Here is an 18407-nt window from a genome sequence, read left to right as displayed (position 1 = left end):
TGGATATTAAAAATAACAAGTAATTTTTTAATTATAGTAGTTTGTACTCTTCATTTTAGTTGACTAGATTATTCAATTTTTGAATCTTTGTCAGAGAGAGGGTTGAAAAATACTCGGGCTACTCAAATGTTTAGGGTCACCTACACTACACTGTTCTGCTGCATATATCCGCAGAGCTCCATTGGATGCAAAATAGGGCAAATTCTGAGTCAGACTACTTGCAAAAGCATGACTTTAGAGGGACTACTAGCATGAAATGGATTTTGCCTGAGCAGAACACTTGCCACTAATTCCTCTGGAGGTAAGTTTCTAATCTGACTGTTTAGCAGAGCTCTCCTTTGGGCAGTGCTTGTTGGATTGAATGTTAATATATATATTAAGAGGTGGTGTGTTCCAGTGGATAGGCACTGAACTGAGACTCAGAAGACTCGGGTTCTATTCACTGCTCTGTCACTGACCTTTGTGCAACCGTAGGCAATCATTTTGCTGCTCTCTGCCTTGTCTATTTAGATTATAAATTCTTTCTTATAGGAACTCTCTCTTATGATGTGTATGTACAGCTCCTAGCACAAGGGGACCTCAACCTTGCCTGAGGCCTCTAGGTGCTGCTGTAATGTGGCCAATACTAATGTCACTCTTGGAAAGGCAGGGGTGGTGAGAGGCGTCCATCAAACAATTCACACTGCTTCTGATTTCAAAGAGGTCTTTTTATTTTCAGTCACACACATAGAGTATTTATTCATACACAGTAAATTTAAAATCTCAAGTGTCTTTTTTTTTTTCTTTCCTTCTAAAAAAATATAATTAGTTCAGGACCGGAGCTGCATGTATGTCATTTCCTGAAGTGATTATACTTTTCTGAAAAGTCCGGTGCTGTTTGGAGCTGGAGTTTGGGTGTGGAAAAAAAAAGACTGTCAGACTTTTACACTGCACTGCTGTAGAGGAACCGTGCACATACCTCCTTCTCACACCAGAACAAAATCAGTCACAAACAGTACAAAAAAAATGAGCTTCTATTTATTTTACATAAAGGAATTACATCTAGTCTTAGTAGTTGAACATCCTCTTCCTCCTCAATTGTTCAATCTCCGTAAGATTCTAACCCTAATCCCACCTGCTTTATTTAAACAAAACTTCTGCCGGACATAAAGCAGGAGTTTTGCCTCACTGAGGAATGCAGGGTTGGGCCTAGGTTAGTGTTGTTGTTAAAGTGAGAATATAGGCATCGGTTCCATGCAGCAGCAATGATTGTAGTTAGCGTAGGAGCTTCGCTTTCCAAACAAGTCCCTAACTCTAAACTACCTGGCATCCATGCATGAGATAAGGAAGAAAACACAATGCATTGTTTGCCAATATACATGGCTCCCGCAGTAGTAGTTTTGGGTGGGAGTGATTTTATTCTAGGGGTTGGGTGTGAAAGGAAAAAGGTTTATTTTGGGGGCACTCCATACTTTATCACCCTCCTGTTAGTTAAAATAGTCATTGTTTTAAATCCTGCAGGCCTGAAGAATGGCATTTTCTTTTCCAGCCTTGGGAACTGCCTGTCTCAGTCTTCTGAGTTTTAGCCTGTTAAGGGGAGGTAAGTCAACGCTCTGGGAGTTAGTTAAAACAGGCCTGGTGAGAGACTTAATGTAGAATTCTGCCAGCTAACCAAAAGGTGTCACTGAAATTCCATGTGAAAACAATGTTGCATTTCCTTTTGCTTAGTGAGGGACATGACAACTAGAACAAAAAAGCATCAATCAAATTATATGTTTGTAAAGGGCCCAATTCTGAAAACGAGTGCCAAACCTAAGTAACTGGGATTTGCGTCCAGGACACTGTGCTGAAGCAAGTCACAGCAGAGAAACCACTCCCGCCGGTTATGGAAGGAGGAACAGGTGCCATGGTCCGCAGCTTCCCTCCAGTGCAGGGGCTTGGCACTTATTGATTCACACTCTGTGTGAACTCATAGGCTGTTCTTGTAGGGTGACCAGATGTCCCAATTTTATAGGGACAGTCCTGATTTTTGGGTCTTTTTCTTATATAGGATCCTATTACCCCCCACCCCCGTCCTGATTTTTCACACTTGCTGTCTGGTCACCCTATGTTCTTGTGACATGCCTCCCTTTACTCCTCTTCCCTCTTTTAGAGTAGGGAGACCAACCAGTGAAGGGGCAGCACACCATGGGGGAAAGAGGATCTCCTGGCACGGGGTCTCCAAACCTGGCCCTCCAGCAGCATATTTGGTGTGGAATCCCACTTAGGATCTGGGCTGTAAGTAGCAGTTTACATTTTTTTCCCAAGCATTTTCCTGTATTAAGACCATTTCCAATCAGAATATGTTGCTTTGTCCCATTGTGCTGATTTAATTTGGTATCTACTAACACAACAATGATTATAATGAAATCATTTGCTACTGACATGACTCTCAGGTGTGTATCCATCAGTTTGCAATGCTAAACGTAGCACCAGCTACAAAATTGCTTATAATGACAGAATTGCTTATAATGACAGAGTTGTTCTGACTGACTGATCAGCATGCTAATAAGGTACCAGTTCTTTAATTTATGTAAATCACATGGCTTGGCTGAAACTATTGTTCCACACTTATTATAGCCTACTTCATTTTCTTTCAATGTTTTTTAAAAAACAGCTATTTTTTCCCTCATGAAAGTTTAAGCAATAGCAATAAAGCAACTGCACTATATCTATTATTATGAATGAGACAATTGCATTCCTGGAAAAATAGAAAGAATGCCTTGTGCATTATAATACCCATGAATTATGGTTATATAACTCCTAACCATATCCTTTCATTGTGCCTTAAAAAGTGCGCTAAAATTACATACAGTAAAATCTACACAAGACACCCTACTTAATAGGCAGCCTCCTGTGTTGAGACCACTCCCAAATACCTTGGTCCTAAGGTCATCCATCCCCACAATATCTGAGTTCCTGTAGCTTGTGTCAATACTGGTGTGTACAACACTCCCAAATCAGAATAGGCATGTATTGCACAAATTTTCACATGTATAAACACCACCACAAGGCACTACAGAATCAGGTCCCTTAGGACCAATTCTGCACTACCTTCTAACTGACTTTTGCCATCTCTTTGGACAATGGCTTAAGACAGGTCTCATTGTATTTCACATACTGTGCGTTTCTAGATACTGTAAACAATTATACAGATTGCATTTCAGGAAAGGTGTTCTGATACTGAAAGGGGAAAAGTATGTTAGATCCTCTGTTCTTAACTAGCAGATAACTGATACTTGGAGAAATGCATATGCTTGAGTTCCTCATCCAAGAGATGACTGAACTGACACTGTTTTACAGAAAAATTGGCTTGGCAAATAATCTCCATTTACTTAGAAAACAGCAGGAATTTTACAGTTCATTCTTCAATTTTTTGATAGTAAGGTGCTATGTATTACCCTAAATACTATTCCACTTGATTTTTTTTTTCTGCAAAAATAACATAACATGCTCCTTCTCTCATTCACACTGTGATGTGACTGTTCCTTGCATATTACCCTTATAGCATGTATGCCAGTAATTCAGTGGAATTATACCCTCCTTGCCTGCTCTTTGAGGAACTAATGAATTTGCATTTTATAGCAGAGCAAGAGTATAAGGTTGATACAAATACGACATTTCTTAGGGAACATCTGCTCTAAACAATGTATCATGGATTTGAGTATAATCACAATTTTTAAAAAAGCCTTCTGACAGGGCAAAATGACTTCCTTAATCAGTAAGCACCATACATCTTCGTCGTCTTTTAAAGAGAATGCATTAATCTTATTTTTATCTACTGTATATCTGATGTAATATCTCTTATTGGAGTGTTCATATAGAAGACATGAAATTAACTTTATGGAGAGACTAATTGTCATAAATTTGGCTATGCTAGGGAGCATCAGGGTTGTGTAGATGATAATACTAACCTCACTGAGCCCTTAAGATTTAAATAGAGAATGATTAATCAGAAGTGATTTGGAAATATGTAGGTTCTTTGGAACTATTCAGAAAAAGCCAGCTCGATAGGTGGGTATAACTTATCAAAGCTACATCACACACACATGCTTTATCACAATCTCTTTGGACCTGATTCTGCCACTCTTATGTGAATGATACTAAAAGGGACCATTTACAGATGAAGATATTAATTAGCATGGTGACAAAGTCAGACCCTTTCTGATGGCAGCTCCCAACACTGCCAAATTGCAGTTTGTTTCTGGATTACCTGACAGATGCACCACATCAGAAATATAATTTCATTATACACTAAACTGGATCTGAAAGTAGTTATTTTTCAAACATACGATATTTTGGATCCATGCTCCCTATGACAGAACTCACTGTGTATTAATTTACTATACTTGAAGGCTGGACCTAACGGTAGGGTTTCATCATACATTATATTTTTGGGAAGCAACAAGAATTACAGCTAAATAGGTAATCTTTTTCCAAAGTTACCAGTTGAAATAGATCCCTTACTCTGTACTACCACTACCTTATGCAGTGTGGTTGCACACACAAAGTGTATACCCAAGGGTAGGAATCCACTAAATAATTGACGTTAGAGGGTAAGAATTACAAGTAGATAGCCTACTTCCCAAACAAAAGCAAGTTATGTGTTAAACATACTTTAAATGGGGCTTTCAGCAGGGGTCTACCTAGTTACTGCATCCTCCAGTATCGGGGCTCATTGGGATTATATTTTATTTCATGTACGCTATTACAGAGTCCACTGATCTTAAACCCAATGGAAAGATGAAAGAAGCAAAGACAACATGAAGGTGGGGAGAAAGCAATGTAGCTATGCCCACTGGAAATAATTCCCCTTTACTATATTATAGCAAACTAAACTCTATTTATTATCTAACAACCAAGCTATCTGAAAGAAAGAACAATGCAAGCATGTCATCTCCATTTTGACACATTCATTTTCTTGTGTGTAGGTGAGTGTCATCGAACTAGTCTCATCTTTATCAGCGGTCTGTACCAGTTTGAGAAACCCTATTGTGCAAATGAACATACTTACTTCCAACTTTTGAAATACCAAGTCAAATGTTTCCATAATTTTTGTGGGATTTTGGGCATAGGCTTGCAAATGATTTTCACAGGACTCGCCATGGCTAAAATACCATACAATGCATCTGCCAGTGACACTTCTGAAGGATCCATCTGAGTTTTTCCTTCATTGTCTTCCCATGGAGAAGACATAACTCACAGCATACAGGTAACTGACAACTGTTTTTTTAAAAAAAACAAACTTACTGAAGCTGCAGAAACGTGCTTTTTCCAAGAAAAGCAGCATTACCTGAAATGTCCATGAGCATCAACATGGGAAACTGCCAAGTTTACACAGAGTAGGGGAAGAAATGCAGTACAGAACTGATAGGAGCATTGGTTTGGTTTCCAGTGATGCCTTTAGATGATGATCTTGCTTCGCATCATGTTTCTCCTCTTGTGTTCTTCTAAAACAGGTTATACATACAGCTTTATAAGGCCACATTCAGAAGAGTAATGTGAAAACTGCAGCCATAGGAGATGAGAGAAGTAAGTTTTAACTCACTACAGTAATACAAACCAGCATAGGCAAGGAGTAATTGGGGAATATTCTTGGTTGTCAACTCTGCCCTGTCCAGCACTAAACCCAGTGTGTGCTATGTGCACGGAAGGGTTTGCAATCAAAACAATACTACAGTCAACTTGCTGAAAGAGATGCATCACAAATCTGGAGTGGAATCTTTCTCCAAGTCCCTGAGCTCTGGCTTCATTGTGTGTCACAATGGTGCCAACACACTTTGTGCATTAAAGGGTAGTAGCTGTGCCTATGTAGATTGCTTTGTATGCTGCACTGTTAAAGGTGTTTGGGATGACAGTTCTGTTATTCGGTTACTAACACCAGACAAGGAGACAGGGGAGTTAACACTCATTACAACAATTCATTCCCTAAGTTTTAGAAATCATACATTGTGCTGCTGGTGAGTGAAAGATTATAGTGACACTGTAATTTTATTGCCACTGCCATTAACATGCTCATTGCATTTGAACTTGATCATGCAGGAGGTCCGCAAGATAAAAGCAAGCAGCTCAGTGGTGCTGCCACTTGTCCAATTGATCCATCTGGAGTCACCCACTGTGAGTGTTGCAGAATTATCCAGGCAAGTTGAATTTGCCTCTCTTGGAGTGGGGAAGAGGATGAGAGGGTCTACAAGTGCCAGAGAGAACACTAGGGGTAAGTGCATTTATGCTTAAACAATATGCACTGACCTTTCAGGAAACTGAATAATAAATACAAAAAGCAATCTTCTGCCACTGCTAAGAACCCACATTGACCAGGGCTCTGCCTTAGCGCTCCAAAGTTCACAATATTCAGATATAGGGTTTCATTTCTCATTAGGTGCAGTGCCTTTAAATACCACTCCCTCTCTTTTTCTCAGTCCTTTCCACTTCTGGCTAGGGGGTCTCGGAAATTAGCAGTTGTGCTTTTCAGTAAGGTTTTATGCAAACTCTTCTTTTAAATTTCTCTTTGTTCATGCTCCCTTGAAGTGGGGTTAAAATCATGCAGGATTGAGTCTGATTGTTCTACCTGAAACATAGCCTCTGCTTATGTAAATCTTACAGCAAGAGCTGCAACCAGGACAGTTTATAACTACAGTGTTTAGGGTCATTAAAAAAATCAGTGTTCTACAATAAAGAGTGCAGGTTCACTCTACATTTCTTTCAGGTTAGACCCAAGGCTTGTTTTGTTTGGGTTTTTTTAAACTCATTGGCAAACCTGGTCCACATTTTGCTTTGTAGGGACCCCTCAAATCTCTCCTCTTGGCTTGGGGGGGGTCCCATCAGAGTTCAGCTCACAAGTAATTCTTTCCCCTAGTTTTAGGGTAAGGCAGTAGGACTAAAGCTGAAAAGATAAGATCTGGTTTTGGAGAATGTAAGGCAAATAATCCTGATGCCTCCTGGCATAAATTGATCACCAAGAAGAACTGTTTTCTGCACCATCATATATACTATTGCCCATTGAGGGGTATTTTCCACCACCTATGTGCCTGAAGCATCAGGGACTGATCCCTGTTACCTACTGGACTCAATGGGCCAGTTCAAGGATGGCAATTTCAATGTCATTTCATTTGTGCTTCTTCAGATGTTAGGCAGGAGTTGATGGCAGAGTGGTATTTTCATGGCACCTGCAGATGATTTCTTGCCCATATCTATACAGGACTCCCTCCCCCCCCACCCCAACATTTGTCAGTCAGTGAGTAGATGACCTTAAAAGATTTTCCATCCCACTCATCCCATAAACCATTGGTTGTTCCTGGAAAATGAAAGACAGTGATTTCAATGTCTGCCTATATAGTTTGTAGAGACACAAGGTGGATGAGTTAATAGCTTTTTATTGGACCAACTTCTATTGGGGAAAGAGACAAGCAAGAGCTCTGTGTAGCTAGAAAGTTTGTCTCTCTCACCAACAGAGGTTGGTCCAGTAAAAGATATCACCTCACCCACCTTGTCTCTCTAATATCCTGGAACCAACGTGGCTATGACACCACTGCAAAAAACATATAGTTTGTAATAAGATGAGATCACACATTCTCTTCCTGCAGAGCTGGAAGTTCTTAACCATCTTGAAATTCCTTTCACAATCCTCCTTTGAACAGGAAATGTTTTAGTTGCTCAAATCCTTTGTTCCACATTTACAGTATCTCCCCTGTAAGGAGACTTGGCACAAGCATTCAGAAAAGTAGCTATTTTTTTCACTGGCCCAGTTACTGTTATACACAAATATGTGTCCTGCTGGGATATGGACAGAGCTTTCAACTGAGGCATCAACAAGACAAACAATAATTAATCCTTCCCGAGGCCCATTTTAAAATATGACAAATCCATTAAGAAATCACTAGTAATTAAACCAACTAAACTTGCTCATAATGCCCCATACACTAGGAGACCCATAATCACATGTTCTTGAAGACATGCTAGCTTAGCAATTCAGGCTTCAAGCTGTGCAGTTAATAGGAGGGTTCAGAAGAACATTATGATTAAAAATCATGACCATCTGCTGGAGAAGGCACAGTTCATTAACCTGAAATGGAGTTCACGCTTTATTTGTATTGCTTTGAGGAAGCAGTTTAATTGGAGAACGTGTTTTTCTAAACAATAGTATGATGCTACCCCCAAAAAACCCCTACAAGAGACAAACCACACTGCCATTAGTAATGTGGAGAGAGCCAAAATGACTGGTTGTTGGCCACAGTTTCAATCTACAGGACCATCAGGCTTTAGTTTTCCATCACACCAGCACCTGCCTCCACCATTCAAATTGACTGAAGCCATACCAAACTTCTAAGCTGAATTAGAACCTGCACTAATATGCTTAACCCAGCCTTACAGTCTCCTCATTAGTCTACTTGCTGATCTTAATCCCAATGATGATACTGCTCTCTTACCTATGTGCCCTGAACAAATGGACAGGTAAAGTTTTGCCACATTTCTATAAATGCTATTCAACGTAGGTTATTTGCCATAACCAATCTTTTATAACAAACTACTTTTCACCAAAACAAGTGAAATTAAAAGTGACTAAAGAACTGAAATTTCAAGTTAGGGGTCCACAGCTCCCCCTAAAGATCAATGGGCATTATGAGATATGCAACTGCAATGGCCAGATCCTGATCCAGAACCACTATAATTTAGGATTCAGGGTTTGTTTGAAGTCAAAATATGGGCTAGAGTGTGGATTTGGATTCAGTGGTGCCAAGATCTCATGAAATGTTCTCACAAAGATTTTTACTTCCATGCTGGAGAGGTGCAAGCCTCACAAAAACCCTGTGTTGGAAGTTTTCAAGTACATTTAAATGGAAAATATCCCTCTCCCCCCCGTTCCATTTTGGAACCAAAACCTTATAAAGGTGTTTGGAGCCTGGGCTTTAAATCCAAATTAATTCAAACCCCATTGATTTGCAGTGCAAATGTTTTAGTTTGGGCCCATTTCTTTGCATGAAAACTGGAAGAAGAATAGACCACAACGCTCAACTTGTTTTGTCTGGTTACTGTAGGGTACTCAGCTCTGCATAGCCTAATCACATCACTATCTTAACAAAAAAAGACATTTGAATCCCTTGCTTATCACTGATTTACAATAGTAATGTTACCCAAACCCCGCTCTTTTCTATTCTGCTCCTTAAAGGTATCAAAGTAAGTTGAGGGTTGCTTTAGGCTGATTTAATCTCCATAATTTAATAAGGGGTGAAGGAAAGGGGGCAAGAAAACAGAGTGGGCTGTAAGAGCTCACAGTGTTTGCCTTTTCTCCCCCCACATGAAGATAAAATAGGATTTCCTGGCTACAACTATTTTAATTAAATTAGTATAGAGCTAGTTCTTAATGAAAGCAACCCAAACATTCCTTATTGGAACAGTCTGTCTTGACATATACATGCATGTTCACAGTAGATGAAATACACTCCTGTGCAGAGAGCCCTTAACAAGGCCTCCACAACACTTTAACTCCTCAAAATAGGGCATAAGTGGAGCACAGGCCTCATGCAGGTCCCCGGAGGAGTAGGAGTGAAGTTCACTCATTGGCTACAGCTTCTTCACAGGTAAGGAGGGTCCCATTCTGTAAAATTCAGCAACTTTCCCAATGTACAGTCACAGAGGTGCACTTGGGGCTTCACCCACAGAGTACTTAAAGTATTTCATTTGAATCTTGACCCTACATGACTTGGTGCACCCAAAGTTTCACTGAAGTTAATAGGTGCAGAAGACATGCATAATGAAACCCTATATCAATATGGTTTACTACACTGTGTTATTTATCTGGAACACTAAAAACCAACTAAACAAAAGCAAATCAGTACACCCGTGAAAAGTATCTTCACGAGAAGAACTCAGACAAGATTTCCTTTTGACATGAAGGGGTAGGAAAGTCCCTTCTGCTTTTAATAACTCAAAACTATCAGAATGCATTGGCTCAATATTGACTCTCAAAACATTGATGAATGAAGCTAAAGCCAATATGGGCCCCTTAAACCAACCAGAGGGAACATAGAAGGGAAAAAAGAAAACAATGTAAGGAGGGAGAAATGGTAATATGTCAAGTTCCTCATTAAATGTCACTATTTCAGTTTATCCATGCTTACTGGTTCTGGCTACCGCTTCAATCTAGGACCTTGCAACAAAGTTGGACACTTATCCCCCAGTCTTCATGCTGAATTGTTATTGGCTTTTTGGTCTTTTTTAATAATCTATTGTTATCAACACTGATATGTTACAGTCCCTAATGTCAGTTATACTTTGAAGTCCGCTCATGCAGGACTACAGGCAGGTGTCTTATTACAGAATGGACATGGCAAGGTGAACAGTTCATTTTCCTAGTTAGGGTTTGGAGATTTTGTTACTGTTGTTGTTTAATGTATACTGGCCGTAAGTCCCACTTACTCAATTTACTAAATATACATGATTCTTTATATACACTGAAACCCCTGGGATCTTCCTTCTCAGTACGTTCCTGACCAAGGAAATAGCCAGAGGTCAACTACATTTAGGCATACTGTGGTCTTTTTTTAAAAGATCCAACAAGACGAGGGGGTGGATTATTACATATTAGTTACAGAGAAGAAAAGAATCAGTTCAGCTATTTACACTGTAAATATCTGGCTTTCTAGAAGAAAAAAATGGCCCTGTTCAGTGGAAATTAGCAAAAAGAACAGGTGTGCCTGTCTAAACTGATAAGCACAATGAGGGTATTTTAGTTTCCAACGTGGCCAAGTCTTACTTGAGTATATACATTTCAACCTTTCAGCCTCAACTGGAAATGATTCACTGGGCCTTCGCAGGAGTTTTCAATGTTCTTTTTGCAGACTTGGACCTTCTCCAAAAGCCTTAACCTGACATTTGTCGATGAGACTGAACAGAAATGAGGTTTAAAAAATTCAGCTCTTGCAATCAATACCTAATTACAAAAAGAGATATTGGGTCTTTCTGACAAGTTCCTAATATATCTCATGGATTCCACTAAATTCCATTGGACAGAGCTATTTTCCAACTCATCAATAAAGATGACAAACAATTTTTTTTCTAATTAAGACATTACATAGTTGTGGAATATTCAAATCTGCTGAACATTTTTTTTTTGTTTGTGTAGGGGGTATATTTATTTAAAGTTCATCTTGAGCCTGCCACAAGTTAACAGTATCGTTTGAAAACTGATGTAAATTCAAACAAGCACAACTATCAGATTCTTGAAGATGCATGGTTTGATTAAGTTTACAGAGTCATTTTCCACACGAAGAAATTTGGATCAAATATTAGTATATCACTAAGAACCTAAAAAAACACACATTCACTCATGCACGCAAAAAAATTATAAACCTAAACACCTAACTCAGATTTTTGTTAAATAGTCAGGCAAACACAAGTCTAATTCTTTTCCCAACAGGTTTCCATTCTGTGTTCCTCTCCTCAGAAACACTAAAGAGTATAGCTGGGTAGGAAATATGAGAATTTTTGAAAATTTGTCTTGTCCCAAATAGGGACAAAAAAGTAAAAATCTTCAAAATTTTCTGCAAACTGATCATAAAAATACAAATCGGATCAGGTCAACTTGGGACGTTGTGGCAATTTCAAAATGTTTTCTTCCCTCCAAAATTTTTCAAATTGGAAGCTTCATCAAAAACAACCCTTTCTCACAAACAGTTTAGGTTCTGATGAATCTGCATGTTCAGATGAAAAAAAAAATGTTGTTCGAAAACGTCCAACCAGCTCTACTGAATAGTATTAACTTGGATTGCATTTAATGAAGGGACAGTGTTTTATGGCAGTGCCCTCAGGGCACCAGGTAACAGCCTGAAAGTGAAACCACATATGGGAGCCTCAGCTTGGCTTGTAAATTTAGCAGAGTGGTACTGCCACAGCATCATCTGATCTAGCCAATGTTGCCACCTCTTGGAGTTACAGATTTATCCCATGAAGAAAAGAATTTCAAAAGGAAAAATGCAATGAATTAGGGATGTATTAGTCATCTTTGTTCTGGTTTTGATAAACAAAATAAGCTACCATAAATGTACGTCCACTTAAATGCTATGTGATATAGTAATCTACTGAACTTGAGGTTACATCAGGCATCCCGTGTAAACTAGAATAATTCAGAATAAGAATGTGAGTTGCAAAAATCTCAGTGTTGGACCAATCTAAAGACACATTAAAATCCTCATGGAATGTTTCTTTAGAATTTATTGAAACCAGTACGGCTCTGTGGATATTATCCTTTCTGTAGATTTCTTGAATCAATCTTTAGAATCCTATAGCAGAAAAGTATACCTCTATTTAAATTCTATAGGCTGGTGATTATTTTCTATTACATTCTATATTTTTCTATAAGGGAGATGATTAGTCAGTCATGCATTGTGGGTCTTGCATAACCAGAGCAAGCCTAAAAAGAAACCACTCTTCCAACAGCCATCAAGTCTGTAGGAGCAAGGTTAATCTCAATACAAACAGCTAGACCTGCATAACCATCTGTTTATTTCAACCTCCTTCACATTCCATCAAGGAAAAATACCAGTCTCTTAGAAGCATTAGTAAGCTGTAATTTCTGTAGGGTTCTCATACCATCCAGAAACTTAGAAAGATGCCACTGAAGATGTAGTAGCCCCAATGGAAAGGTTCTTCAATCATTTCCTTCCTCTACAGTTTCTTAAAGTGACTTTAATTAGTGTTCAGAACAGAGAATGGCAATCACTTTACTCTGCCAGTGGCTATCAACATGATTTAAGGAAGTCACTTAAAGGTATCAGACACCTGAAGATGCAGATAGGTGCTTAGTGGAATTTTCAAAAGCACCTAGGCACCTAACTTCAATGGAAGTCAATGAGAGTTAGGCACCTAAGTGGGATATTTCAAAAGTGCATAGGTGCCTATCTGCAGCTTCAGGCATTAAATCTAGCCCTTAGCCAGAATGTGTCTCATTCTCTCCATTATTTTAGCTGTAAAGCACTTTGAAAACTTCAGATAAAAGTATACAAGTGCGAGGTATTAATTAATATTATTAAAAACAGAGGTAGATTTAAAAATCACTGGCAAGAGAGAATAAGAGCAACCATCATTTCATGCTGGCTACAATACTGAACTAATGAGGAGAAGGCTTGAAACACAGATGTCTGGAACGTCTAGAAACTATGAAGGTTTTTATCTATCCATAGGTATTTACAGAGCATCCGTCACTGTAGTTTCTAGTTCATTGGTACCTGTATTCCTTTAGGTTACATGCTGACAGCACCAACTTCCTGAGCCAAGGGAAAATGAATGATACTATTCATGTTTGAGGGGTTGTTACTCCAGCTCTGACAGATCCGCCAAGGTCTAGTGCTCATTTGCTGATAGCTTTGTCCAGGGTGGAGAGCCTTGCACCCTTCAAAGAGCAGAGCTGCCCAAAAGGAAGATTGACAAATTTAAGGACAAAAAGAAATGCTATGATTGTTGTCTTAGGCCACAACTCAGCAAAGCACTTAAGTATGTTCATCCCTATTCAGCAAAGGACTAAAGCACATGCTTAAGTATAAGCATATGTGTAAGTCACATTGACCTGTGTGTGACTTAGGCACATGCATTGGTGTTTCGCTGAATCAGGGCCTTAGACAGGCATTTAGATAAACTGTATTCTTTATTATAGGGATTCCTATAGTGCCAATCACTAGGACGTCTTTTATGGTGACCGCATCCCTTTTCATGAGCCCAGGGAAAAATGAATAGTACTGCACAAGAGAGTGGTCATTGTTCTAGTTTTGACAAATTAAACTTGGGAGAGTTTCCACATACCTTAAGTAGCTCTCTACAAAGCACTTCCCAGCTACTGCCTGTGTAGCTATGTTCACAGCATTACTATCACTGCACTGAAAGTCTTCAAGTCTATGGCATGTTTGTAGTTAGTTGCACTCATTTAATAATCTGTCACTCCAAGAGGCTCACCCTTTTTTGGGTTGAGAAGACAACCCAAAATGGTGCACACCAGGGGGATATAAAATGGAGGTGAATTCTCTATATTTTATTAGTGTTAATGTATGATGATTGAAATCTGGAGCTGATATCTGCTATTATTGCTAAGGAGTCCCCCTCAGTGTTATTGCTTTTGACACACCTACAATGCTTTGTGGTATCCCTTTAAACCCTTTCACTAGTATTTGCATTCACCTGAAGCTGGATTAAGGTCATGTTGCTAAACAATAATTTGATGTTTCATGGCTTTAAGAGAGAATATTGCTAAATCTATTTAGCAGTAGTAATTTATTGTTTATATTTATTGCTTTCACACCTACTGCTGTAACTGAGTTTTTAGAAAAATCACATACATAATTTTGTTTTCAATATATGAAAAAATGTAATAGAAAAAAAGCCACCAAAACATACCTGGGGAAAAATTACTTTATAGTGTAATTTCAAGACCACTCAGAGCTACTAACTCTGAGATCACATTACATTTATTCTTTATTTTTATTTTACATACTTGAGTGGAAGCTTTATTGTTTGCTTTTTACTCTGGACAAAATCTCAGTTGATATTCAGATATTTTCCCCAGCTTAGGGATGGCAGATTTGTCAACTGTCCAATCAAATATTTGTAGATTCAAAAATTGTCATACATTACAGTTAAATAGAATAAGCTATTTAAATTAACTCTTCCTGCCATTTGGATGAGGCATACATTACAGATGGCACAGCACATTTGGATAAGAGGAGAGAGATGTAAACCCTAGAATTCTGGCTAAATTCCAACTCAGACAATTGCATTTTGCCTACCTAAAATCCTCATTGCTGTTTCAGGCGGAAAAACTGTTCTTCACTTGCCCTAAACAATTGTGTAGTGTTGCTGTATGCTGTTAAAAGACCTGACACTACTCTCTGCGGCAAGTTCAAAGTATTATTATCTATCAAAATCCAATTGATATTTACTCAATATTGGCTTCTTTAGAAATATGCAAAAGCTGCCTGAGATCCTGATTGTTACACTCCCAGCTTGGCTCCTGGCTGGTAAACAAAGGCAAAGCCTATTAAGTGTATGAGAATATTTGACCATTCAATTTACTAACCTGCTGTGTGTAGCCCAGTTGATGAAGCATTTTGAGGAATCAGCTGATTTGTCACCGGGGGGGAAAAAGGCTGAAAGGAACTATAGAATCAATGGTGTCCAAGTAATGTAATTCCCACGAGGGAAATTATTTAAAGGGACTTCAACTCCTTTGCAGCAACAAATACCTAGAGAGGAAGTAGACTGCAAACTTCCCTTGTCTGCAATCCTGGCTTACCACGCACCTAGTCATAAATGATACATAAAAATTGTGTACATCCTTCTTGTTATCTGAGCCTATCCCCCCACATTTTAGCTCCTAACACACACATACACATTATAATTAACAATGATAAGCCTATCTATAAGCTAAGAAAAATAACTCACTGTATTATCACTATGAAAAGTTTGTCTCTGAAGTCCTTGTGGGCTGAGATATTAGGTATTCACAGGACAACTCCTCCATCCTCAACCCCAACAGCCCCCAAAGACAGATGTGCTTCCTTTTAACCTGGTCCTAACTCATATCTGTTCCAAAAATCAAAGCAACAAATGTTAGCATGCACCACTGATGCACATTTTCCTTGTAAATCTCCATTCCGTGCATCCTCCGTACAAACCAGTATTATTAAAAATATATATATCAGTTGAAATTTGGGTGCTACATCTTCAAGGGTCTGAGAGAGCTCAGGCTTGACTTATTATTTTTGCTTTTACAAATCTTATATGATATACAACTTAATGAACAAATTGAACAGATTATATACTGGCAATATGTTACAGATGTATTTATGTAGTTCACATGAAATGGGCCAATTAGTTCTAGAGTGCATACTGTGTATCTCTATATAATGTATAGAGATACACAGTTGCACATACTATCATACACATTTGTGTGTGTGCTGTACGTGTACTGAGATAAATGTGTGTATATCTGTCTAAGTGGGCAGAAGTAGATAAAATAGATTAGCAAGATAGTGAAATCAGATACACACACATACATACGTAGAGTGGCTACTGCACACCTTGTCATGCCAGTGTGAAAAGGACGGTTGCAGGTTGCTGGTTTTGCAGCCATTAATTTTACATTTTACGGAAAAAAAGGCTTCTTTAATTCCCCTTTTTTTTCAGTAAGCATCATTGGAAGAAGACCAAAGCAGAGCAACTATAAGTTAAATATATACTTGAGCTTAGCTGCATTACATAACTCTGTAGGAGAAGCAGGCTGAAAAGGGTTGTTTCATTTAAATCTTTATCTTTTATTTCTCTTCTTTTCCATCGTTTATTCTTGTTATTATTTTCCCCCTAAATTGCCTCATCTTCTGAAGAACGTTGGGTTTCGCAGGCAGGCGGCTAGTCACCTGCAACAACCGAGGGGTCCTGCAGAAGCTTCCAAGCTGCTGTCGGTGTCAGATGCCAGGGTTTGGTCAGTGGACATGGAGGAGATGTCGTTGACAGATGAGGATGGAGGGAGGCTTTCGCTGCTGTTCACTGCTGCACCTGTGCTAAGAAAATGAACACCAATGTGATTAAACCTGAAACCCAAGGATTCCTTGCAACTTGAAGACAAATGAAGCATTTCTTGTTGCAACAGGGATTTGGACAACACACCATTTTAAGCAACAGTGGAAGATCAACAAAAATAGGCCATAGAAAGCCCAACCCTGGAGCCATACAGGTCAATGGAAGTTTAGCTATTGACTTTGGTGGCAGTAAGATCCGGACCATAAAGCTTCCTTTTCCAGCCTCAAGTTCTAGTCTTGATTAACATTTTAAACTACAGACGTTTTGGTGGAAATGTCTACCTCATGAGGCTGTTTTGAATAAAATTCATGTTGCATTTCTTATAAAGTGACTTCAATGATGACTCTTAGAGCCATGAAAAAATCAGGCTAGGGGTTTCTGGTCTGCTGAAATTGAGCCTGAACAGACTGTAGGAGGCATAAGCCAAGTGAACAGAAAATATCTAGGAAGATTTTAAAATCTCCTAGTCTCTGTGAACAACTCAGATTGCTTGTAGATACTTTGGTGGAAGAACTTGTGGGATCCAATTATGCAATGAATGAAAAAGTATGCCATGTGATATTATCAAGGGAGGAACATATGGGTTCAATGGCTAAAGCACAGAAAATGGGGACAGAACTGCCCCTGCTACTGAATCACTTAACCTCTGTGTATCTCAGTTTCCCCCATCTGTAAAATGGAGATAATAGTAAACTTCCTAACCTTCCCAAATCAGTTTGCACTTTGAGATTCTCAAATGACAAGTGAAATATTATGGAGAATGATTATTAGCATTACTGAAGTTATTCACACAGAGAGAGAGAGAGAGACACACACACATCCATCCATATATGGCAATAATATCCATGTGGTAAATTGTAGAATCGTATGAAGAATGAATTTATCATGTACCTTTGATTGCTTCCCCAGTACTCCACCCACAGGGATGGCCAACATGAGTCTGAGAAGGAGCCAGAATTTACCAATGTACATTGCCAAAGAGCCACAGTAATACATCAGCCCCCCCCATCACCTGCCCGCCCAACGGCAGCCCTGCCAATCAGCACTTCACCACCACACCTCCCGATCAGCTATTTCGTTGCATGCAGGAGGCTCGGGTGCGGGGGAGGAGCGAGGGCACAACAGGCTCAGGGAAGGGGGGGAGTGGGGGCAGGGCCTGTGGCAGAGCAGCGAGCACCCCCCAGCACATTGGAAAGTTGGCGCCTGTAGCTCCAGCCTGGAGTCGCTGCCTATACAAGGAGCCGCATATTAACTTCTGAAGAGCCGCATGTGGCTCCAGAGCCACAGGTTGGCCACCCCTGCACTAATCCATCCACAGTAGGACTTAACATCCCAGCCCCAAACAGCTGGCATTCATTTTTTGTTTTTTAAATTAACTTGCCAGTGTGCTGCTTCTCTTCCAAATTTATGCTATCCAAGGTTTGAGATAGTTAGATTCAGTTCTGCCTTACTTGCAGCTTTTATTTACAGATAAAAATTTCATGACTTTAACATTTGATATCATATGACCATGCAGGGCTGGAAACAGGAGATCTCCATTTGAGGACCTAGCACTTGCTTCTTGCCCTGCAAGATCCTGAGATATCAGACATTAAAGCTGTTGCAGTGTTAGGGTATAGAAAAACAATTCTAGCTCATTTTTTGAGGTTTCTGCATCCTGCAGTTAGAGTGATGGTACCTGAGGCAGGACACAAAACAATCCTATTAAATATTTAAAAACTCCAAAACAGCCTTAAAATATTATTTTAGCAGCATATGGCATATACAGAATAAATGACGGTGTGGGATGGAATCAAGGGTTGAATGTCACTCATTTAGGATAATCT

At 39.2% G+C, this 18407-nt stretch overlaps 1 protein-coding gene across 3 annotated transcripts in view; it reads right to left on the bottom strand.

Annotated features, from left to right (window-relative positions):
• Positions 1-16033: 16033 nt before the first annotated feature.
• Positions 16034-18407, bottom strand: part of MAPK10 (mitogen-activated protein kinase 10) — a 115685-nt gene continuing 113311 nt past the window's right edge. For all 3 annotated transcript variants that reach the window (XM_026660505.1, XM_026660502.1, XM_026660504.1), the window contains one exon: positions 16034-16557. In XM_026660505.1, the coding sequence (XP_026516290.1) occupies positions 16415-16557 (143 nt within the window). In that variant the 3' untranslated portion in view covers positions 16034-16414. The remainder of the gene's footprint in view (positions 16558-18407) is intronic.

Source organism: Terrapene carolina, unplaced genomic scaffold (genome assembly GCF_002925995.2).
Source record: "Terrapene carolina triunguis isolate 2854851 unplaced genomic scaffold, T_m_triunguis-2.0 Scaffold789, whole genome shotgun sequence".
NCBI classification, from domain to species: Eukaryota; Metazoa; Chordata; order Testudines; family Emydidae; genus Terrapene; species Terrapene triunguis.
Note: the sequence above shows the minus strand (reverse complement) of the source record. Positions and strands in the feature narration are given on the sequence as shown.